This window comes from Scyliorhinus canicula, chromosome 5 (assembly GCF_902713615.1).
Source record: "Scyliorhinus canicula chromosome 5, sScyCan1.1, whole genome shotgun sequence".
Lineage (NCBI taxonomy): Eukaryota > Metazoa > Chordata > Chondrichthyes > Carcharhiniformes > Scyliorhinidae > Scyliorhinus > Scyliorhinus canicula.
In genome coordinates, this window is record NC_052150.1 from 123,396,809 (window position 1) to 123,421,280 (window position 24,472).

Below are 24,472 nucleotides of genomic sequence, written 5' to 3' on the forward strand. Positions count from 1 at the left end.
TTGGGTAGTGCTCATATTAGGAGCAGCCCTTTTAATTGGTCCCCAAGTTTATTTGCTTTAGTTTAATTGTTTGAGCTTAAAATTCTGTAGGTTGTGTTTGCTGCTGCTGCTGCTGGCGGCTACACATGCCTGGAGGCTGCAGCTGCTCTTCTGTGTACTTGCTGTTGGTGTGTGCCTGCTGCCTCTTCCCCTTGGGCTTGCCTGCTGCTTTTGGGGTGAAAGGAAGGAAGAAAGAAGGCCTCTTTTACCTGGAGTGCGGTGAGGGAAGGATTTTGGCAGGCCTGGAACCGGGCTGAAGATGCAGGAGGGCTTGCTCGAGCAGCTTGCAGATATCTTTGAAGGCCTATTTTGTGTGTTGGCATTTGACTGCATGTTCTGTTTTGGATCTATGGACCTATCAATACTTCTTTTGTTCTTGTGGCCCGGTCCCCGGACTGGGTGGCAGCGGAAGCTCTGATGCCAATACTGCAGGAGAGCAGGGACGATGGCCCGGCACGACTGCGCAGTCCAGAGGTTGCGTCGGGACATTTTCATGGACTACCAGTGACTTGTTGTATTCAGTAGCCATCTGTTGCTCCCGTTCTGGGAACCGTGCAGATCGCTGGTGTTCCTCGTTTCCCTGTGTTTGGTCTATGTTTGCCGGCGGGGGCGGGGTGGGGGGGTGGGGGGATTTATATGATAGGTACCGTGTTACTGCAGTTTATTTTTTTGCCAGTTTGGGTTTGTCTTACTACTGTTTTTTTATTACTCCTTCTGTATTTTGCTTTGTCATTTCGTATGATGATCTGCTTGTATTTTATGCTGGGTGCCAAGTGATTGGTGTCCTAATTGTATTGTCTTTTGTATTATTAATACTGTCAATAAATCAAAATATTTGCAGATTATGTTTGCTGCTTACTCCTGCTGGTGGCTACAGATGCCTGGAGGCTGCTGCTGCTGTTTCCATCCTTTTCTGTAGCTGGAAAGAAGGGCAATTTTTTGAAGCAAGACGATGCTGCGGGACCTGGTGCACGACATTGTTCCAAATGAGTCACCTGATGACGCTGGTGAAGAAATGCTTTTGCAGATTGTTGATGCTTTTGTTGCTGGTGTGGTGAGTGCTGCATGTAACTGGCACATCACGGTGGGTTAAACACGCTGGAAGTCAAGGATGTTCAACTACACCTTGAGCGCCAGTGGAATATGTGGATGACAGGATTTGGTTCCGGTGAGATTGGGTCATGTGGCAGGGCCAGCACAGCAGTGGCTCCTGGACAGAGAACGGCACTGATACGTGGAACAAGTCACACATGGATGGACAGGTCATTTCTACGACAAAGTTCGGAACATGATAACATATTCTCAGACTTATCCTCCATTTCTGTTGAGGAACCTGCCATTGAGGGCTGATTCCATGGCCGGAATTCTCCAGCCATTACCATTCCCTGTTCCCGCTGGCAGTGCATCCCCGCCCGTGGGTTTCCAGGCGGCAGCGTGGGGTGGCTTTAATGGGAAATCCCATTGACCAGCGGCGGGAGTATGGAATCCCGTCACCAACGAACGGCACAATGCCAAGAAACGCGCAGCTGGGGGACCGGAGAATCCAGTCACGCGTGTTTGGTGTTGTTTGTGACAATGAGCTGATATAGCTTTGTATTGGTACCAATATCAAATGGTGACGTTTCCTTGTTGTTTAATGGTTAGTATGATATGGGGAATGTTACATAGTTGATTTTCAAATCTTTGTTACTGTCGACCATTTAATAAACAAAATATTCTCAACTCTCAAGTGCCTCCTCCAGAGTACATGTGCCAAGTCTCAGAGGATGATTCGTGCATAGCATCTCAAAGAAACTTTGAAGCCTGGACAGTGTGCCTGAACTCTCGAAGCATTAGCACCATTGAGGCAGCTGCAAACACTAAAACAGGAGATAGCAGGGCTTCAGCACTGTGACCAAAGGGTAAGTGTGCAGATCAGGGAAGGGAAACTGAGCACAGTCTCCCTAATGTTCCCAGCAGAGGTCTGGGTCTAGGGGCCCCTGATATGGCCGAGGGGTGAGCGTGCAGAGCAAGGTTTGCCTGCACATCTGGCTCGCTGGATGGCGCTCTGTTAGAAGGCGAGACAGTCATGGGCTGGTTTAGCACAGTGGGCTAAATAGCTGGCTTGTAATACAGAACAAGGCAGCAGTGCGCGTTCAATTCCCATACCAGCCTCCCCGAACAGGCGCCGGAATGTGGCGATTAGGGGCTTTTCACAGTAACTTCATTGAAGCCTACTTGTGACAATAAGTGGTTATTATTATTATTATCATAGTAAGGGTGTGTGGCGGGGGAGCGTGTGGAGATTGAGCGTCTCGGGATGGAAGCCCTAGCTGATTCTACTTCTTCAATTTCTTACAGATATCAAAATGGACGGTCGTGTCAGTCTCGCAGCAGCTGCCCTCGCGTTGCAGATGGCAGCCGAGACGGGTAATGCCGGAGAAGGAGGCAGCAGCAACGGCGCAGGTAGGGGGCGGCACCCCACGTGCAAGGCGGCCGCTGCACACCATGATGACCCGGCCGTCCATTAGGCTGGGGAGGAACCGGGGGGGGGCAGCGACGACCCAAGATGTGTGGGCATTGTCGGTCTTTCGAAGAGGTGACAGGCAGCATGTGCCGGAAGAACTCCGTCTCGGGAGTAAGGCAATGCAGCACCTGTGTCAAGTCCTCGCTGCACGGAACTTTTTATGTCACCGGTTCATTACATGGTTCGAGCAGGAACCTGTGTGGCATTTCTTATTCTACAGCCCACAGGTGTAAGAGGTCAGGGTTGCTCTGTATGCCCAGGCTTCAGACTTTATCACCTTCAACCTGGACCAGGCCAACGAAGATGCCATGGCTGGAATGGCCCAAATCCAGAGGCCAATAGATGGCACATATGTCGCCCTACACACGCTGGGGCATCAGGGAGTGTCCTTTTTCAACAGAAAGGGGTTTCACACCCAGAGTGTTCAGATTGTATGCCACCACCACCTCAGTATCATGGACCTGTGTGTCTGCTACTCAGGAAGTGTGCATGAGAGCTACATCCTGGGGCATTCGGAGATCCCCAGCATCTTTGAGGACCACCCAAGGATGACATATTGGCTCTTGGGGACAAGGGATACCTGCTGAGGTCTTCACTGATACACCCGTGCGATGGTCAGAGACCGACGCAGAGACCGAGATAAACAGGCCCATATTGCCACCCGTGATGTCCCTGAACAGGCTGCTCAAAATGCAGTTCTGTTGCCTGGACCGTTCTGGTGGAGCATTGCAGTACACACCTGTGGTGAATGTAATATAGTTGTATATATGATCATTCACACTGTCTTTGTAAGCGCAGTAGCGCTATCCTACCACTAGCGGGTGTAGTGCTGGGAGCACTCAGGAACTTGTACTGGGCTCCACCCTTGGCTCCGCCCACGATCCCTCCCCCTAGTGCAGCTGTATAAATACCCGTGTCCAGAGTCAGCCTGGGTCACTACGAGTTCATCGACAGGTAACAGGCTGGCTCTGAAGTAAGTCGATTAAAGCCTAGATTCACACCGGAAACACGTGTCTGGTGAATTGATGGTTCCATCAATTTAATCGACTTAAGAACAGTAAAGATCGATTATGGAATTGGCCCTCAAGCCTGGACGCCTGGAACTCAACTCGCAGGATGCAGAGGCTAAAGAAATCTTCTCCCACTGGATCCGGTGCTTCAAGGCCTACCTAGCCGAAGCGAGCACAGCCGAAACTACAGAGAATCAGAAGCAAAGTCTACTGCACGCGAGGGTGAGCCACAGAATCTCGACGCAACTAAATTCGGCCAGTTCATATACTGCGGCGCTAGCAGTTCTCGAAAAAATGTACGTAAGGCCCATTAATGAAGTTTACGCCCGCCATGTGTTCACGACTTGCCGTCAGCGGCCTACGGAATCACTCACCGAATTCCTAAGAGAACTTAATAATCTGTCCAATGACTGTAATTACCAAGCGGTTACCGCGGCTGAACACAGGGAATTGGCGGTACGCAATGTTTTTGTAGTGGGCCTCAGGTCTAACTATGTGCGCCAACGACTGCTGGAAAAAGGGGCCCAGGACTTAGAAACGAGTGTGGAAGCTGCTACCACGATGGAGGTCTCCTTCCACAGCCTTAACTCATTCCCCGCGGACCCCGCGACCCAATCATGGGCCCCCGACCAGCGACTCCCCCAGACCTGTGCTACGCGGATGCCCAGCCACCATGCTGCCCCAGCCAGCCACTATGCTGCCCCAGCCAGTCACTATGCTGCTCCAGCCAGCCACTATGCTGCTCCAGCCTGCCATTTCTGCGGCCAGAATCAGCACCCGCGGCAGCACTGCCCGGCCCGCAACGCGACCTGCAGCAGCTGCAGGCGAAAAGGGCATTACGCTAGAATGTGCCTCGCAAAAAGGGCCCCAGCTTCCAACTCCCCAGCGACTCGCAGTAATCGCTCCCCTCACTCGCAGCTCCGCGGGGCCCGAAACGCTGCGGCCTATGCCCTACTCCGTCCCTTTCAGCCACATGCGATTCATGGGGGCCGCCACCTTGGAAAACTTCCACCACGCGGCCGGCCACATGCGACTCATGGGGGCCGCCATCTTGGACGCCATCTTCCTCGCCACCCGCCACGTACGACTCATGGGGGCTGCCATCTTGGACACCATCCTCCTCGCCGCCCACCACGTGCGATCCACGGGCCCGATCGGCATCTCCGCGCTCGGACAACTCAGCGGAGGAATTCGAATTAAACTATGAACTCCGAGGGCAGTCATCACGGGGCCACTCCAGCACAGCTGATCGGGCCGCCGACTTCCCGCAACTCAGCGCGGTCACCCTGGACCAATCACGACCAAAGAATCTACGAAACTCGATGGCAGAGGTCCATATCAACGGGTACAAAACGCCATGCCTCTTCGACTCTGGGAGCACAGAGAGCTTCATACACCCAGACCTGGTAAGACGCTGTTCGCTCCCCATTTTCCCTATGCGGCAAACTATCTCGCTCGCTTCAGGCTCCCACTCGGTCCAGATCCAGGGGCGCACCGCCGCGACACTCACAATCCGAGGCGCTAGTTACTCGAAATTCAAACTCTACGTTTTGCCCGAACTCTGCGCGCCACTCTTATTAGGCCTAGACTTCCAATGCAACCTTAAGAGCCTCACCCTCAGCTTCGGAGGGCCCCTGCCCCCACTCACGATCTGCAGCCTCGCTACACTGCGAATTGCCCCCCCCCCTCCTCTATTTGCCAATCTCACTAAGGACTGTAAACCCGTAGCCACTCGTAACAGGTGGTATAGCCTGCAGGATAGGGTATTTGTCAGAGCAGAGGTCTCAGCGAGGGGGTTATAGAGGCCAGCAATAGTCCCTGGAGAGCTCAGGTGGTAGTCTTTAAGACCGGGGAAAAATTCTGTATGGTGGTCGACTACAGTCAGACTATAAATAGATTTACGCTCCTCGATGCGTATCCCCTCCCCAGGACTGCAGACATGGTAAACCAGATCGCCCAGTACCGGCTCTTTTCCACTGTGGATCTGAAGTCTGCATACCACCAGCTCCCAATCCGGGTCCCTTTCGGCGTCACTAATGGGGTCTCGGTGTTCCAACGAGCAATGGACCGAATGGTGGACCAGTATGGGCTGCGGGCCACGTTTCCGTACTTAGACAATGTCACCATCTGCGGCTATGACCAGCAGGACCACGACGCCAACCTCCACCGTTTTCTCCAGAAACTGAACCTCACATACAACAAGGTGAAATGCGTTTTCCGCACATCCAGTCTAGCCATCCTCAGCTATGTCGTGGAAAACCGAGTCCTGGGCCCCGACCCGGACCGTATGCGCCCCTCTTAGAACTCCCCCTCCCCTCATTGTCCCAAGGTCCTCAAACGGTGCTTGGGATTTTTTTCCTACTACGCCCAGTGGGTCCCTCAATATGCGGACAAAGCCCGCCCACTCTTTAGGACCTCACGATTTCCCCTGTCAGCCAAGGCACGCCAGGCCTTCGACGGAATCAAGGAGGACATCGCCAAAGCGGCCATGCGGGCGGTGGATGAATCCACCCCATTTCAGGTAGAGAGCGACGCCTCAGAGGTAGCTCTTGCAGCCACGTTAAATCAGGCAGGGAGACCCGTTGCATTTTTCTCCCGTACCCTCGACGCTTCAGAAGTCCGACACCCTTCAGTTGAGAAAGAAGCACAAGCCATTGCGGAGGCTATCCGTCACTGGAGGCACTACCTCGCAGGTAGGAGGTTCACCCTCATCACCGACCAAAGATCGGTTGCCTTCATGTTCGACAACTCGCAAAGGGGCAAAATAAAAAACGATAAAATCCTGAGGTGGAGGATCGAACTCTCCACCTACAATTACGATATGAAATATCGACTCGGGAAGCTCAACGAGCCTCCGGATGCCCTATCCCGCGAGACATGCGCCTGCGCGCAGATCGATCAATTAAAATGACCTCTGCCACCCGGGGGTCACCCGGCTCGCCCACTACATCAGGGCTCGAAACCTGCCTTTCTCCAACGAGTAGGTAAAATCGGTCACCAGGGACTGCCCGATCTGTGCGGAGTGCAAACCGCACTTCTATAGACCAGACAGGGCCCACCTGGTCAAGGCTTCTAGGCCCTTTGAACGCCTCGCGATTGATTTCAAAGTGCCACCCCCTCAACTAACAAGAACGTTTACTTCTTAAACGTCGTAATCAAGTTCTCCCGTTTCCCATTCGCTATCCCGTGCCCCGACATGACCTCCCACACAGTCATTAGGGCCCTGCATAGCACCTTCACCCTGTTTGGTTTCCCCAGCTACGTACACAGCGACTGGGGTTCGTCCTTCATGAGTGACGAGCTGCGTCAGTACCTGCTCGAAAAGGGCATTGCCTCGAGCAGGACTACCAGCTACAACCCCAGGGGGAACGGGCAGGTGGAAAGGGAGAACGCGACGGTCTGGAAGACCGTCCTACTGACCCTCCGGTCAGTTCGTCGAGTTCCCTGACGGCCGTCAGGACACTGTATCCCTCCGGGATCTGGCACCCGCCGGATCCAGCGTCCCCTCTACCCCCACAGAAGGACCTCTCACCCTACACCCCATGCCTCCACCCCCTTGCGCTCCCGAGCCCACGAGCTCGCTCCACCAGTTCCACGCCCCCACACTGGCCAGCCCACAGCGCCCCCAGTCTCCGGTCGAACCAGTAGAGTATGAAGCCTGGATACAACCCTCCCTGCAGTCCCCCATCGTACCCCAGCACACTACACCCATCCAGCCACCGCAAGAGGCTGCAACCCCGGTGCTCCGCAGATCTCAGCGGACAATCCGACCGCCGGACAGACTGACTTTATAGAGTAGACCACCACCCACGCCGGACTTGATTTTTTTGAAGGGGCTGAATGTGGTCAATGTAATATAGTTGTATATATGTTAATTCACACTGTCTTTGTAAGCGCAGTAGCGCTATCCTACCATTAGGGGGAGTAGCGCTGGGAGCACATCCAGAACTTGTACTGGGCTCCACCCTTGGCTCCGCCCACGACTCCTCCCCCTAGTGCAGCTGTATAAATACCCGTGTCCAGAGTCAGCCTGGGTCACTACAAGTTCATCGACAGGTAACAGGCTGGCTCTGTAGTAAGTCGATTAAAGCCTAGATTCACATTGGAAACACGTGTCTGGTGAATTGATGGTTCCATCAACACCCCAGAGGGTTTGTGCTTAGTGGGGATCTGCTGTGCCCTGCACAACCTGGCACAGTGGCATAATGGCATAGTGTAGGTTAGATGGCCTTTAGTTTTTGACTTCCCATGTCGGTGCAACATCGTGGGCCGAAGGGCCTGTATTGCGCTGTATCGTTCTATGTTCTATGTTCTAGTAGTGAGGTGATGTGCTAGAGGAGGAGGAAGAAGGACATGTAGCCTCATCTGAGGAGAAGGCAGACCAGGAGCAGCTGGATGTCGACCCATGGGGGAGCTGGGGGAGGAGCAGGATCATGGAGGACAGGCCGCGACAAGGGTCCAACACCCCTGGAGGACTAGGGAGGCCCTCATCCTCACCGGATTCACATACGATGCAGCTATGTCCATCAGCTAAATGTCCCCCCACTATTTCCCTTTGTTCCTCCCCTTCCCCACATTTCCGTCTTTCCCCAATCCCTCCTCTCCCCCATTCCTTCCGATTTCCCACCTTCCTCCCAATCTATCCCTCCCCCAAAATCACCCCCCCCATCCCACTGCCCCCTCCCCGGCCACCCTGTGCCACCCTCCAAGGGTCTGTGTAACATTACCCCAGGGTGATGGGCCTGTGTTGGCACTATCAGTGGGTCAATATACAAAGCAGGATAGTGACGTTAACTCGCTATGAGGAAAGCTCTGGTGCTCTTCAGTTTCTACGAAAATCTGCCTCCTATCTTTCTTCTGACAGCGCGCTCACACCCATCCTTTGAACGGAGTGTGCATCGAGGGTGTTTGATCTTGGACCACTGTGTCCGGGTGCAGGCAGGCCTGCTGTGAAGATTAACATGATAGAGGCTTCACGTGTATCAGGTGTTACATGTTGCAATAGTGAACATTTGGCATTCCTATTCCCCTCAGCTACAGGAAGTGAGCCCCCACCACCACCACCTCCATCCCGTACCCCCCAGTGTCTTTCATTGTCCCTCAATCTGCATGATCTTTCATGCTCTACAGCTGTCATAATATACACACAAGTATATGATGGTGCACAGACAGACATTGATTGATTGGCTAATGAACACACAGAACACAGCAGGGTAGCATGGTGGTTAGCATAAATGCTTCACAGCTCCAGGGTCCCAGGTTCGATTCCCGGCTGGGTCACTGTCTGTGTGGAGTCTGCACGTCCTCCCCCTGTGTGCGTGGGTTTCCTCCGGGTGCTCCGGTTTCCTCCCACAGTCCAAAAATGTGCGGGTTAGGTGGATTGGCCATGCTAAATTGCCCGTAGTGTCCTAATAAAAGTAAGGTTAAGGGGGGAGTTGTTGGGTTACGGGTATAGGGTGGATACGTGGGTTTGAGTAGGGTGATCATGGCTCGGCACAACATTGAGGGCCGAAGGGCCTGTTCTGTGCTGTACTGTTCTATGTTCTACAGCAACCTATCACCAGACAGGACACGGCTATTATAAAGCCAGAGGACACTAGTTTTCCCGCTCTCTTGGGATGCAGCCTCTGAGACAGCCAGAGCCTGTGAGCAACAACTCAAACATCCACCATGTGGTAGTAAGATAGTCTGGTCAGGTTAGCCTCAGGTCTCCAGTCAACTCAGCATAGTGTCAACCCACAGTTAAAGTATGTTTAATAGTTAAGAGTTCAATAAAATAGAGTTGCATTTCTCCAAGTGTTAGAAGCCTGTCTCTCTCACTGCTATGGTAAACACAGTCCTCGCAGACCCAGCATATCCAACACATCAACATCTAGTTGTATCCCCAGGATGCACATCAGAGGTGGGGGTATCGGGAGCTGTGAAGGGAATGCAGAGATCTTTCAGTGATTTGAACAAGTTGACAGAGGTGGGGGTGGGGGGGCGGTGCGGGAGCTGTGAGGAAGATGCAGAGATCCTTCAGTGATTTGGACAAGTTAAGTGTCTTGAACGGCAAATACAGTATAATTTGGATAAATCATAGAATTTACAGTGCAGAAGGAGGCCATTCAGCCCATCGAGACTGCACCGGCCCTTGGAAAGAGCACCCTACTTAAGCCACGCCTCCACCCTATCCCCTTTATCCCATAACCCCACCTAACCTTTTTGGACACTAAGGGCAATTTAGAATTGCCAATCCCCCTAATCTGCACATCTTTGGACTGTGGGAGGAAACCAGAGCACCCGGAGGAAACCCACGCACACACGGGGAGAACGTGCAGACTTCACACAGACAATGACGCAAGCTGGGAATCGAACCTGGGACCCTGGAGCTGTAAAGCAACTGTGCTAACCAGTATGCTACAGTGCTGCCCATGTTGTCCACTTTGATAGCAAAAACAGGAAGGCAGATTATCTGAATGGCCATAAATTAAGAGAGAGGAATGTGCAACGAGACCTGGGTGTCCTTGTACACCAGTCACTGAAGGTAAACATGCAGGTGCAGCAGGCGGTAAAGAAGGCAAATGGTATGCTGGCCTTTATAGCAAAAGGATTCAAGTACATGAGCAGGGATGTCTTGCTGCAATTGTACAGGGCCTTAGTGAGGCCACACCTGAAACATTGTGTGCAGTTTTGGTCTCCTTATCTGAGGAAGGATGTTCTTTCTGTAGAGGGAGTGCGGAGAAGTTTTGCCAGACTGATTCCTGAGATGGAAGGACTGACATATGAGGAGAGATTGATTCGGTTAGGATTATATTCGTTGGGAGTTCAGAAGAATGAGGGGGGGAATCTCATAGAAACCTAAAAAATTCTAACAGGACAAGACAGGGTAGCTGTAAGAAGGATGTTCCCGATGGTGGAGATCTTCAGACCAGGGGTCATAGTCTGAGATACGTGGTTGACCATTTTGGATTGAGACCAGGAGAAATGTCTTCATCCAAAGAATGGTCAGTCTGTGGAATTTGCTACCACAGAAAGTAGGTGAGGCCAAAACATTTTATGTTTTCAAGAAGCAGTTAGATATAGCATTTGGGGAAAAGAAGATAAAAGGATATGGGGGGGCAGGGAAAGACAGGATCAGGCTATTGAATTGGATGATCAGCCATGATCATAATGAATGGCGGAGCAAGCCCGAAGGGATGAATGGCACACTCTTGCTCCCATTTTCTATTTCATGTACTTCTGTGATCTGAGGCGGGATTCTCCCCTACCCGGCGGGGCGGGGGGTCCCGGTGTAGTGGAGTGGCGCCAACCACTCTGGCGTCGGGCCTCCCCAAAGGTGCGGAATTCTCCGCACCTTTGGGGGCCAAGCCCTCACATTGAGGGGCTAGGCCTGCGCCGGAGCGGTTGGCACCACGCCGACTGGCGCCAAAACCGGCACCAGCGGCCTTTGACGCCCGCAGCCCGGCGCCGGGGCTGGCCGAAAGGCCTTCGCCGGTTTGCGCATGCGCCGGTGGTGATTCTCTTCCGCGTCTGCCATGGTGGAGGCTGTGGCGGTGGCGGAAGGGAAAGTGTGTCCCCATGGCACTGACCCGCCCGCCGATCACGGGCCTGGCCACCGTGGGGGCACCCCCCGGGGTCCGATCGCCCCACGCCCCCCCCCCCCCAGGACCCCGGGGGCTCGCTCGCGCCGCTGATCCCGCCGCCACCAGAGGTGGTTCAAACCTCAGCGGCGGGAGAGGCCTGCCAGCGGCGGGACTTCGGCACATCGCGGGCCGGAGAATCGCCGCAGGGGGCTCGCCGCTCGGTGCGGCCCCCGCTGGGGGTCGGAGAATTTCGCCCCAGGTCACAAAGTTCTTGCACCAATCCTCTGCAGAAGTGCCCATGTGCAACTTTACCCTCTGGTGAGCTGACACATTCACTATTCTTGCTATCTGCCCTGGATGCTAACCACCTGTACCTCTTGTCTCACTGTATGCAGCTCCATTCGCTATGCTATGCCAAAAGCGACTGTGTTGTGATCCTGCCTTTGCTAGGGCATCTGCCTTTACGTTACCAGGTGGGGACGAACGATGATGGCTTCTGACTTTTATTCTGCCATATGTGCGGTCTTCAGCTGTTTCATGAATGTGCTTCAATAATGGGGCTGAGGGTAGGGGTTTACCGTCACCGAATATAAATCATCTAGATTCCGACAGGGGCAGGAATTCCGTCAAACTGTTACAGACTTATAAACTGTCCGAATATATATCTGCGGGGGTCGGGAAAGAATCTGGGTGATGCACTATATATGCAATTGTTGCCAATTCGGCTTCCTGCAATCTTAACTGACCTGGAAATTTTAGCGATATCTCCTCTAATGCGCGTCACAGCGCGTCTTCCACATAAATATCGCATCCTATTATTCTATTTCCATTATCAATGATGGAGAAACCATCTACATAAATTTTTTAAGAGTTATCCGTGGTCGGGGGATTCTGTGCTTTACTACCTACACGTGGGTGTAGCGATTTTGGAATAAAGGGTCCTGTGTGGTATTTGGCTGCAATGATCTGGCACTCATGTAGGGTTCCTTCATACTGTAAATTGTCTGCTAAAAATGTGTGGGTCTTTGTCCGTTTAACTGTGATGTCCCTTCCTTGTAATAACAGTGTTCAGCGAGCTGCTCTGATCTGGCTAACTGAACCGTCTTTTAACCTACCATCTAACAGTAGCTGCGTTGGGGTGTGCTCGGTTAAAATTGTTACAGGGTTGAGGCCTGTGATATATGCAAAATATTGAACTGCCCAAAAGACTGCGAGCAAGTGCCATTCACAGGCTGAAAATCCTTGCTCCACGGGATCCAAAACTCGTAGGCGTAGGCTACAGGGCCTAAACGATCATGTCTTTCTTGGAGTAGTACAGCCGATAGGGTTCGGTCGGTGGTCACTACTTCTGTGGCATATGGAGAGTGTGGGTCTGGTACCTGCAAAGCAGGGGCTTTACCTAGGATGCATTTTAATGCATCAATGGCGTCCGTGTGCTGTGGAATCCATTCCCATGAGATGTTCTTTTTAAGGAGCTCGGAAAGTGGGGCTGCGTTTGTGGCAAAACCATCTATATGGTTCCCACAATACCCAACTAATCCTAAAAATGACCGGAATGTAGTGACATTGTGGGGAAAGGGCAATTTAACTATCGATTCAATCTGTTTCTGGTCCATCTCTCTTTTCCTGCATGTGATAACGGGGCCTAAGTAAAGGACCTTTTCTTTTAAGATCTGGGCTTTTTTCGGGTTAACTTTACATCCAATTGATTGTAGGAGACCTAGTAATTCGGAAAGAAGCTTAACGTGCTCTTCATTTGTGTCAGTTTGTAGGAGTAAGTCATCCACGTACTGAATGAGTCATTCGGGTTGGGAGAATTTGGATAGCCCGTTGGCCAATTGTCGGTGAAAAATGGAGGGGGAGTTGTGGAAACCTTGCAGGAGGCAATTCCATGTATACTGCTGTCCTTGGAACGTGAACATAAATTTGTATTGGCAAGCCTTACCGAAAGGAATGGACCAAAAGCCATTGCTAATGTCCAGCACAGTAAAGTACTGAGCATGTACTCCCTGCTTTAGCATTGTTTCGGGACTCGTGGTAATGGTGGGGGCTACTAATGGGGTTACTTTATTGAGTTCTCTGTAATCTATGGTTAGTCTCCGTGAACCGTCTGTTTTCTTACGGGCCAAATTGGGGCATTGTTTGTTGAGCCTACGGGCCGAATTACATCTTGATCAAGCAAGCTTTGTATTACTTTTGCAATCTTGCCCTCGGCTTGCTGTGGGAAAGCGTATTGCTTCTGGGGCTTGGGAGCGGGACCTGTAATAAATGGTGACTGTTCCTGGAATTTTTCCACAATCGTGCTTATGCTGGGTGAAGGATGTTTTATGATTCCTTAGGACTTCTCTATTCGTCTTATTTTTGGTAATCGCTTGTGGGTTAAACCAATAATCTCCCACTGAGCATATTGTGTGTTCGTAGTCTCCTACTGTGAGCGTGGCGGGGGCTCTTGCTGTTCTGGCCATTTTCCAAACACACTTATTCACGGGGTCAAAGGAAAGGTTGTGTGAGCTCATGAAGTCGATTCCTAAAATGTGCTCTGCTGTTTGCGGCAAATCAACTAAAACAATGGGGTGCTTGGTTTTTATGTTTCCGAGTTGAATATCTACGGGGGGCCGTAATGTATCCCTGCTGTACATGTCCTGTAAATCCACTAAGAGTGATGGTGTCTGTGGTGGGCCATTTGTCGCGCTGAAACATTGTGGTGGAGTTTAAAGTGGTGCGGGACCCTCCTGTGTCCCAAAGGAACTCTATTGGATGTCCCCGGACTGTGCCTGTGACTACTGGTCTGCCTGATTTGTCCCAGAGTGTGTCACAGACCCAAGTTGGGGAGTCCAAACACCGTCAATCTGTGCCATTAATCACTGCATTATCTGATCGGACGCTAATGCTATGTATGGGCCTAACATTGTTCCTAGGTGGGGCGTTCGATTGCTGGTTTGAGGGGGCGTTGCATTCACGAGCATAATGTTCCTTTTGTCCACAATTATAGCAACCTCGTGGTGCCTGTTCTCTGGGGTGCTGACCTTCATTTCTGCCCTCATTTACCCATGCGGGGTCCTGAGTAGTCCTGACTGGGTTCATATTCACTTCTGCCTTCTCCTGATGTGCCTTTCTATGTAGGGATTATTCCAAAGCTCTGGAGAGTCTCTTTAAAACCCAAACTTCATTATGTGTGGCGTCTGCGGGGTCATAATTTACACAGGCTTTGTGACCTGCTTCTATGGCGTGGCAGATGAAGGTACGAGCCCATCTATTTGTGCTGTCGTTATCTAGGTTTGTGCAGTTCAATTCCCCAAATACCACTTTGAAATGGATCCAAAGGCAGCCTGCGAATGCAGTCGGGTGCTCTTCCTTCTTTTGTCTACATCGGTTCAAACCTTCTACAGAATCTCCTCTGTTGTTTTCAATCGCGTCTAAAATAGCTGCCTTCATCTGCTGGAGGCTTCCTCCTCCTACATTCTGTGGGTCTTATAATGCTGAGCTAACAGATGGGTCAAGGCTCATTACTATCAGCTTCACTTCCTCCGGTTCGTCCAGACCGTACCTAACTGTCTGTTGTCTAATTCGCTCAAAGAAATGCTGTGGGTTGGAATGGTTCTATTTTGTCGCACGCATCTTTCAATTGTGTGATAGTTAGTGGGTTGGTGTACACAAAATCGGGCTCACCATCAATCGGTGACTTGCGCTGTGTGGTGTTTGGATTATGGGGGTGTGTGCTGCCTGTGCAGTCGGTAGTGCGGGTGCTTTCCTTTTTGGGCCCTGGGGGGCACTATTCTGATTCTCAGTGTCTTCTACATATCTATGGGCAGTTTCATTGAGTTCCTGTCAATCGGGGCCATTTTCCTGATCAAAATTCGGTCCAAAGGTGTCTCTGAATCCGTTATGCACTGAGAGCAGTGACTGTAACTTGGCTATTTGTTGCCTACATTTGGCCTGATCTACTGAACTCTGCCTTTTTTCCATTGTGGAACGATGGAGTGCTCGTAAAGCTGCCTTCAAATCTGCGCATTGTTTCTTTAACTGTTCTACCTGTTGTTCTGTCTCTTCTCTTACCAAAACTGCGCGTTGTGTATCTTGGTAGCTGCTTAGGTGAACTATACAAGATTGGAGTGCCCGTTTGACATCAGCCATCTCCTTGTCTTTAGCTGCTAGCTGCTCTCGGAGTTGCTCATTAACTTTCTTACATTCACTAAAATTTCCTTCACTCTTCTCCTCTTTCTCTACAAGCTGTGTGCGGAACGTCCTCACGACTTCCTCTGTGCCTCGCAATTGTGCCAAACAGGACACGATTGCCATCGGCTTACGAACTTTTCCTACATTCTTTTTATGTATCTCGGTTAGGTTATCCCACCAGGTTTGTCCTATACTACCTGGACCTGACTCTTCATTTGAACAAAATTCGGGCCAAAGGGGCCATCCTTTCCCCTTCAAATACTTCCATAATTCCTCTTCCCATACGGGGCACTGCTCTGCTCTACTGGTTGCCGCGACCTCGGGTTCCTGCGGGATCATTAGGCGTTCCATTGCCTTTGCTGCCATTGCTACTAGTATCTCTTTTCCTACCGTAATCTCTGTTTCTCTATCGTAAATTTGTGATAGGGGGAATATGGCGGCCATTCGAACAGCGAGTATGGCCTAAGTTACTTTCCGGTTCACAATACTCCCGATAGTTTTACACAACAAAATCTAACGAGTTTACCTTATATCCCTGTTAGTACGCATGCAGGTTAATACACACTTCCGAATTGTGGAGATTTGATCGATACCGGCCTTACACTTGTGGTTTCTTTCACTTTTCCCAATTGGATTTTTAATTCAACATTTTGTGGGTTCACTCGGGGTGACAAAATCACTTCTCGGTCGAATCCCATCAGTCACCAATAATGTTGCCAATTTCCACCGGAGATGCCAATAATGTTGCTCTTTTTAACTGGATACTGATAGTTATTAATGATGATATTGCTTTTCAGAGTCGCCACCACAAGGTTTTACCGGATATCGATCAAAGACCAAACAACCAGTTAGTCAGTTCAAGTTCAATGATAGTTTATTTACACACAAGAATTACTTCGACATGCAACATAAAACACTACAAGCTAAATTACACCTAGCACTACAACAACCTGTACTTAACTTCAGGCACCCGGCTTTATGCAGAGGAACAAGGCCTTTGTTCTGATCTTGCGTGGCTGAGTCTGGAGAAGTGACTTCGTTTCTGCTGGGCTCATCCGTCTGGTAGCGATCGTTGGTTTTAAACTTGTTTCTGGTCATGATGCTGCACTTGGTTTTAAGCGTAGGTTGGGGCCAAGAGAGACCGAGAGCCCAGGCCAAGAGAGACTGAACACATGGCAGTGTCTCTATTCATCCTTCGGGGCTGTCACGCTCTTTTGGGCGGTCCTTAGCTTTGGACCCGATAATTCGGCAGGGTTCGATTACTGCCTTCGATTTTAGCCAATATAGAGGAGGGTGCCTTAATGGCTCAGCGTGTCCTAAGCGGTCATTGACCTTGGCTGTTTGGGCTTTCTGGGTGAAGGGAGTGGCGCCGATGAGTCTGTATCTGTATCTGATGACCCGAGTACAAATCTTTTGTTCTGGGGAAATGGGCCATTAGAGTGCAAATCGGCTGGGGGTTTCAATAGTGTCTGGTTACCTAGTAGCAAATATACACTTAAGCTCTGAGTTCATCTGGATCCTGCATTGGCCATATTTTCCGTGCTTCTTTGCAAGTGGCCATACTTCCCTTTGTAAGTGGTCATGTTTCCCTTTGTAAGTGGCCATCCCAGATGACTACATCGGGTGATCTGATGTGATGATTTGGGCAACAGACCCGGTTACTGGTTTAATGGTAGGATAAGACATTTGAAAATATATTTACTAACCTTGATGTCTCATGTGAGATCATTAATCTTTTGCACTGCATCCAGCTCTTGAGCCTGCACTTTTGCCACTGACCTCCATGGCAATTTGCGCACTGCTTTTGCACCGTGTACCTGGAGGATCACCTGTCTCCAAGTGGATATCGGGTAGAACATCTCTCCTTTTTTCTGCGTTCTCCACCATTTCATTTTGCATTTCAAGACCTCCAATGCAGCATTGGAAAACTTAGGTGGCTACTCATCCCATGTTCAGCAATTGTTCTCTCGCTACCAGGGTCAGATTCCGCTCACAATGGGCTCCCAAGGCCTATTTCAGTTACAATGCACCTCCACCTTTAAGAGGTACACTGTAGCTTTAAGTAATGCTAACCAGTAATGATAATGGACCCCCTGCTGAAGTGTACAATTAATGTTAATCACGACTGGAATTATGATAACGAACAGGCAACACAAGTAGATTTGGCTGCATTACACCAAATGGGCATGGGTTAATTGTGTTTCTCAATCCCAGTGCCCATACACAGCTGTAATCCCGTTTAATCCCCATGGATTATCAAAAGAATTCCAATAGTGTATTTCAGAATAGACTCATAGCCTGGTAGAGGGTGCGACATCAATAATGGATTCATTGTTTTCGAGTGGCCTCATCACGCCCGACTCCGTGACGTGACGAGGCCTCTCACGTGTTTTGCAACATTTGAATGCCTCATATGATCTAATGACATCTCTTGAGATGCCGCAATCTGGATCTTGTCCTCACTGATTAACATATTTAAATGAGCCATTAAGACTCATTTAAATATGTCAGTGCTCGATTTTCCTGAGGCCAAAGAACTGATGCCCGTTCCTGGGAGACCTTGCCATGGCGCCTTTTAGGACTGGTCCACACAAACGTGGTCCAGTTGTAATGGCACCTTCAGGGGTCTCACAGGCCATTGGAGGCTCCTGGGTGGCCAGATGGTACCCTGGGAAGGATGGTACCCTGGTATTCCCACTGGCACCCAGACACCTTGGTGCTGCCAGGATGATGGGCACTGCCAGGGTGCTAGGCTGGCAGTGCCAAGGTGCCCCGGATTGGGCCGGGGGGTGCCCACCCCTTAAGAGGTGGGGCTCGAGGACCCCCTAAAAGGTAAATTGGGGCAGTGGGGGGTCCGGAGGCCGCGTTGGGGTGTGCAAATGGATCGAGCGATTGGGGCGGTGTTTAAAAATGGCTTCCTGCACTGACGAGCTTAGTGAGGGAAGTGCGGCCACAGTGGGGCATTCCCGACCGAGGCCCGTCTGGTTACAGGGTCATTCTTGGCGCTGCAGGCACGAAAAAAAATCCCGCTACACGTGCCCAAAATGTAATTTTCTTTTGGGGTTAAATCGCACCCATTGTTTCTACTTTTTGTAAGGTGGCGGGGAGAGCGATTGAAAAGCTCATCCTTGAATATAGAATTAGCCAATAATAAATCCAGCAAGAAATTTAGGAGGGTGATGTGAATGCCGACTCACTATCGCATGGAATGTTTGAAGTAATCAGCAGAGTTACATTTCAGGAGAAAGAAACTAGATAATTACATGAGGGAGATGGGAATAGAAGGCCATGTTGGTAGAGTGAGATGAATGAAGATGGGAGAGAGAGCTTGTGGAGCATAAACACTAACAGGGGCCAGTTAGGCGGGAGACCTGTTCCTGTGATGTAAATTTTCAGGTAATTTGATGAAAAGTCAGGATTGGATACTTGGAAATCAAATGCAAGAGACTTACCTGACAATTTATTGCTCAGAATGCAATAAGAATTGTAAATGTAATAGTCGTGCAATTCACACATAATGTAGAAAGGATATCTTTGCATAATACAATACATATTCATAAATAGAAATGTGGCGCTTGTTCCATAGATGCTTAATAGTAGGATAGTTACTGCACAGAAAGAGTTCATTCAGACCGTTGATTTCTTACTCCCTCCCTGTAAGAGCTCATCTCACTCTCCAGCTCTTTCCCAACTGATATGACCCTTTCAACTGAGAGTGATTTACTGTTTGTAGCTGGGCCGTGAGATCAAGGCCTCTCTCCATACAATCATTCACTCATTTGCAAATAAATCTTGAGTTAACATTCCTTGAGGCAAATCTATAATGATTCTCAGAAGATTCCTCATTCACACAATGAAATACTCCATTGTCTGCTTGAGAATGATAACTTATTCAATGTATAATTAGCAACAGAATCAATTTAATTCACTTCAAGTTCCATTTCCACTTAATTAATCTGCAGTTCATGTGATTTAACTTTTACTATGTAAATTGGTTTTAGGAACACCCATCATCACATGATCTGTAAAAAGCTGCTATTAACAAGTTAATATCAACAAGCTCACATACCAGTAGCAGAGAGTATGAAAGTGAATTGAGTCTCCTCCCGTTTGCCAGTGATATTGTTGTAGACGCAGCACATGTAGTCCACTTTCTCGGGTACTTTCTCAGACCTGATTTTTAACACTGGCCCCCACTGGATGGGTGTTGTCTTGTTGTCATCTTTCTGGAACCATGAGTAGACATTTGGTGGATTGGAATTTGCTGAGCATTTAAACCAGACCGGCTCTCCTTTGCCAGCAGCAAACACTCCTTCCCGAACTTGGAATCGCGGTTCAGACTTCACCATCAAATCATAGGGGCCATCTGAAAATGTTAAAGTGAAAGAAAGATTACTGGAAGAATTAGAAATCTTCACTCTTTCTGCGAAATGCTTTTTGATTGTTGGACAACATGATGAAACTTTGTGGAAAAAATTATCGTGAGTGGTAATCTGGTGGAGCAGATTATCTGCCTGTTACAGAACTCTGAAAACAGTGGAATGAAAATCGAGCAGGTTCTTTAATGGGTATAATACCACGTATGCTGTGAAGATGACCATGACTCTACTATTTGTAATTTAGTCCCAGTAGATAAAGTCTTGACTCAGTATTGCATTTGAGTATCAATTCACACTTCATCCATTTGTTGGCTCTGCTGTTAGAACCATGCACGTGAGCAGATCTCAGTCCCTGTAACTGGTGACTACATTGCTTCACCCGATTTCTCATGCAATCCATTTCTGCACATTGGTCCATACAGATCTTCCCCACCTTTGGACAAATCAAGGATGATATTAGGCCAGACAACACACATCCGAAACACACTGGCCTGGAATTTCATCCTTTATGTGGGGATGGGTAGTCATGAATATTCTTTGCTGGCGTCTCTCCCCACTCTGACCCCTTCCTCTCTCTGAATCACAGCACTCAAGGAGCCCAGACTCAGACACTGCAATATGGTGAAGATCGGCATAAACGGATTTGGACGCATTGGTCGCCTGGTCACCAGGGCTGCCATTGCCAATGGCAAGGTAGAGGTGGTGGCCATTAATGGCCCATTCATTAATGTGAACTACATGTTTTACATGTTCAAATATGACTCTACCCACGGGATCTTCAAAGGAACAGTCAAGGCCGAGAATGGGAAACTCGTCATCAATGGGAAACCTGTCAGTGTTTTCCAGGAGTGTGCCCCGGCTAACATTAAGTGGGGCGACGCGAAGGCTCAGTACGTAGTGGAGTCCACAGGGGTCTTCACCACCCTCGAGAAAGCTTCAGCTAATCTGAAGGGCGGTGCAAAACAAGTGGTCATCTCGCCCCGACTGCCGAAGGTCCCATGTTCGTCGTGGGTGTCAATCATGACAAATTCGACAAGAGCATGACCATTGTCAGCAATGCCTCCTGTACCACGAACTGCCTCGCTCCTCTGGCCAAAGTCATCAATGACAAGTTGGGGATCATTAAAGCTCTGGTGACAACTGTCCATGCCTACACAGCCACCCAGAAGACAGTGGACGGTCCCTCCAGGAAGCTATGGAGAGATGGTAGAGGCGCCCATCAGAACATCATTCCTGCTTCAATTGGTGCTGCCAAGGCTGTGGGCAAAGTCATCCCTGAACTGAATGGGAAGCTGACTGGGATGGCTTTCCGTGTGCCAACTCCTAACGTCTCTGTGGTTGACCTGACCTGCCGTCTGTCAAAGGCTGCCAAATATGAAGACATCAAGGCAACCATGAAGGCAGCTTCTGAAGGACCCATAAAAGGAATCCTGGGATACACCAAGGACCAGGTTGTGTCAACTGACTTCAATGGGGACACACGCGCCTCCATCTTTGATGCAGATGCCGGGATTGCGTTGAACGATAACTTTGTGAAGCTTGTCACCTGGTACGATAATGAGTTTGCCTACAGCAACAGGGTCATCGACTTGATCCTCCACATTTCCACCAAGGAGTAAAGGTTGAAAGTCAGCCTGGTGACCCCGAGTCTGCTGCGTTTTTCACTGGTTAACCCCCCTCCCGCCCAACCCGAGGACCCTCGGACACAGAGCTCGCTGGCCCTTTACCTGCATGCTCAACCCTCTCCCACCTTGTCACACTGACCCTCTCCATGAAGAGAAAGTTCTGTCTGTTGATATGGCAAGAAATACGCCTAAATTAAAAAAAAATTGTATGTTAAAAAAAAGGAATATTCTTTGCTATGGCATCCACCTCCGGGCAAAATACCTGCCACGGCAGGATCTTCATTGTTGGAGGCCATGTGGGAGCTGGGATTTGGCTAGCCGACCTGGGATGAAGTGTGGAAGCAGCCATAGGGGCTGTATAAAAGTCTTGCTTTGGTGCCATGGGACTTTGTCCCAGAGAGAAAGAAACACAAAGGCCCTCGAGACCATATCCCTCACACCCTTCACAATCCAAATACTCCCCATGCCACCTCAGAGACCCCCACACATTCCTCATGTGTCCTCATGACCCCTGTGCCAATACGCTATCTGAAACACTTTCATGTGAAGTGTTTATAATGTAAAGTTTTGAAAAATATAATCCATTGGTCATTCCCCTATGCTTGAAAAATAGTCAGGACAAGCTAATAAAAGTGTCAGAATCTCTGTTGACATTTCAGTGCAGTACAGGGTGAATATTAAGACTCACAAAGGTGTTGTCTGCCAGATGAGACATCAAACCAAAGCCTCATCTCAATTGGATGAAAAAGATCTACTCAAAGAAGAGCAGAGATGTATCCTGGATAACATTTATCATTCGGCCAACCTCACCAAAATAGGCTATCTCCTGATTAATCTCACTGCTGTATGTAACACTTTGATGTCTGAAAACTGGCTGTTATGCTTTTCTACACTGCAGCAGTGACTATATTTTGAAAGCAGGTCATTGATTGTGACGTGTCTGGAACTTCTTGGGGTTATTATGTCCCTTAGTGGATGACCTCCCACTTTAACACATTGAATTGCATATGTCACAGCTTTGCTAACTCATTTAATCTATGTCTCCATTGTAATTTCCTGCTCACATCCACACAATGTCTTGCGCATCCTAATTTAGCGTAATTTGAAAACTTGGATTTAGATCTCTTTTTGTCTTCCAAGTCATTAATAAATAATATATCCCCTAGGGAGCATTATTTATTACATTCTGCCTTGCAGAAAATGAATAATGTCACAGGTGGCACCTCTGACACTTTGATGGGCTGAATGGCCTATTCCTGCTCCTATTTCTAAAGAAGGGCAGAATTTTCCCACATTTTTTCAGTGTCAGGCTCTGACTGAAACTTGGCCTATAATTCCAGCTGCACAGCCGGGCTTTTAGTCCAGATTTTGAGCCACTCTGGAAAACAAAATCAGGGGCATGGTTTACCCCATGACTGTGGTCAGACAGGGCCTGAAAGAGCTGGCAAGGCTGGCTCCACAGAAATCGGGGTACCCTTAAAAAGGGAGTGGCAATCAGCACAGAAAATAAATTCCCCACCTAAAAGACACGGTGTCCCCTCCAACGAACATAAAGTGAACCCTGCCCCTAATGGGGCTCCTCAAAGTGTCAATTTCTGGCACTGCCGAGCACAATTTGGTATTTCGTGGGCAAGTCCTCCTCCCCTCGGTGGCTATACTTACCTTGTGACGTCACATCAGCCAGGCTTGAATATTCAGTGAAGAGGGAATCATGTGAATGGGGGAGGGGTCAGTAATGAGATTAACATATGTGTAAATATATTTAAATCAGGTCCTTGCTCTTTATTGTCATGAACCAAATTATGTCACCGGGGAGATACATGGAAAATTGAGAAATGAGACCTCGAGGGCGAGAATCACGTTTCTCGATTCTCGCACGATTTTGCACCTGCATCGCCGTTCTCTGATGACGGACTTGGATGCAAAATCATGCCCAACGTCTCTGAAGCAGCTACCTAGTTATCCTCTACTCCTGCCCTTAACCCACACCCTTTTCTTTTTCAAATATTTATCTACTTTCCTTTTAAAAGCAATTATAGATTTGATCCCGAACAATGTTTGAGGCATTCACATTCTGAATGCTAACTGCACTAAAAATAAAGTATTTATAATGTTTCTGTGCACAGCAACCAGTTCAATTTTGCTCCCTCCTATCGCATTGTAAATAATGTAAACAGATTGAGTATGTCTTGCTTGTGACCTTTCACCTAACTTTATAATGGGGAAGTTTTAAACTAATGTGGCAGGGGGATTTGAACCAGATTAGGAAGTTAGAGGTCAGTAAAGAGGCAGCAACTAAAGCCAGTAAGGTACTAGATAATAAACTCAATGTGACTCAGGGGAAGAGTAGACAGGGAAGAGATGATGAATGCAAAGGGACTGATGGTCTTAGGTGCATTTGTTTTAATGCGAGAAGTGTATTACTGAGACTTAGTTGAGGGAAGGGCAAGACTGGCAACTAAATATCCCAGGGTATAGATGCTTCAGGAGGGATAGAGAGGGAGGTAAAATGGGTGGAGGAGTTCTGGGTCACTGTCCGTGTGGAGTTTGCATATTCTCCCCGTGTCTGCGTGGGTTTCGCCCCCACAACCCAAAAATGTGCAGAGTAGGTGGATTGGCCACGCTAAATTGCCCCTTAATTGGAAAAAATAATTGGGTAATCTAAATTTAAAAAAAAAAGAGATGATATCACAGCTGTGATTAAGGAGGGCGTGATGGAGGATTCGACCACTGAGGCAATATGGGTAGAGCTAAGAAATAGGAAGGGTGCAGTAACATTGTTGGGACTTTACTACAGGCCTCCCAAAAGCGAGCGTGAAGTAGAGGTACAAATATGTAGACAGATTATAGAAAAATGTAGGAGCAATAGGGTAGTCGTGATGGGAGATTTTAACTTCCCCAACATTGAATGGGACTCATGTAGTGTTGGAGGCATAGATGGAGCAGAATTTGTAAGGAGCATCCAGGAGAGGTTTTTAGAGCAGTATGTAAATAGTCCAACTCGGGAAGGGGCCATACTGGAACTGGTATTGGGGAATGATCCCGGCCAGGTGGTTGAAGATTCAGTCAGTGATTACTTTGGGAATAGCGATCACAATTCCGTAAGTTTTAGAATACTCATGGATTAAGACGAGAGTGGTCCTAAAGGAAGAGTGCTAAATTGGGGAAAAGC

General features: G+C 49.1%; 1 protein-coding gene and 1 pseudogene across 2 annotated transcripts in view; one reads left to right on the top strand and one right to left on the bottom strand.

Annotated features, from left to right (window-relative positions):
• Window positions 1–24,472, bottom strand: part of hepacam2 (HEPACAM family member 2) — a 168,349-nt gene that overhangs the window by 65,627 nt on the left and 78,250 nt on the right. For both annotated transcript variants that reach the window (XM_038797580.1, XM_038797579.1), the window contains exon 4: window positions 19,366–19,662. In XM_038797580.1, the coding sequence (XP_038653508.1) occupies window positions 19,366–19,662 (297 nt within the window). The remainder of the gene's footprint in view (window positions 1–19,365; window positions 19,663–24,472) is intronic.
• LOC119966233 lies at window positions 20,250–21,342 on the top strand (annotated as a pseudogene).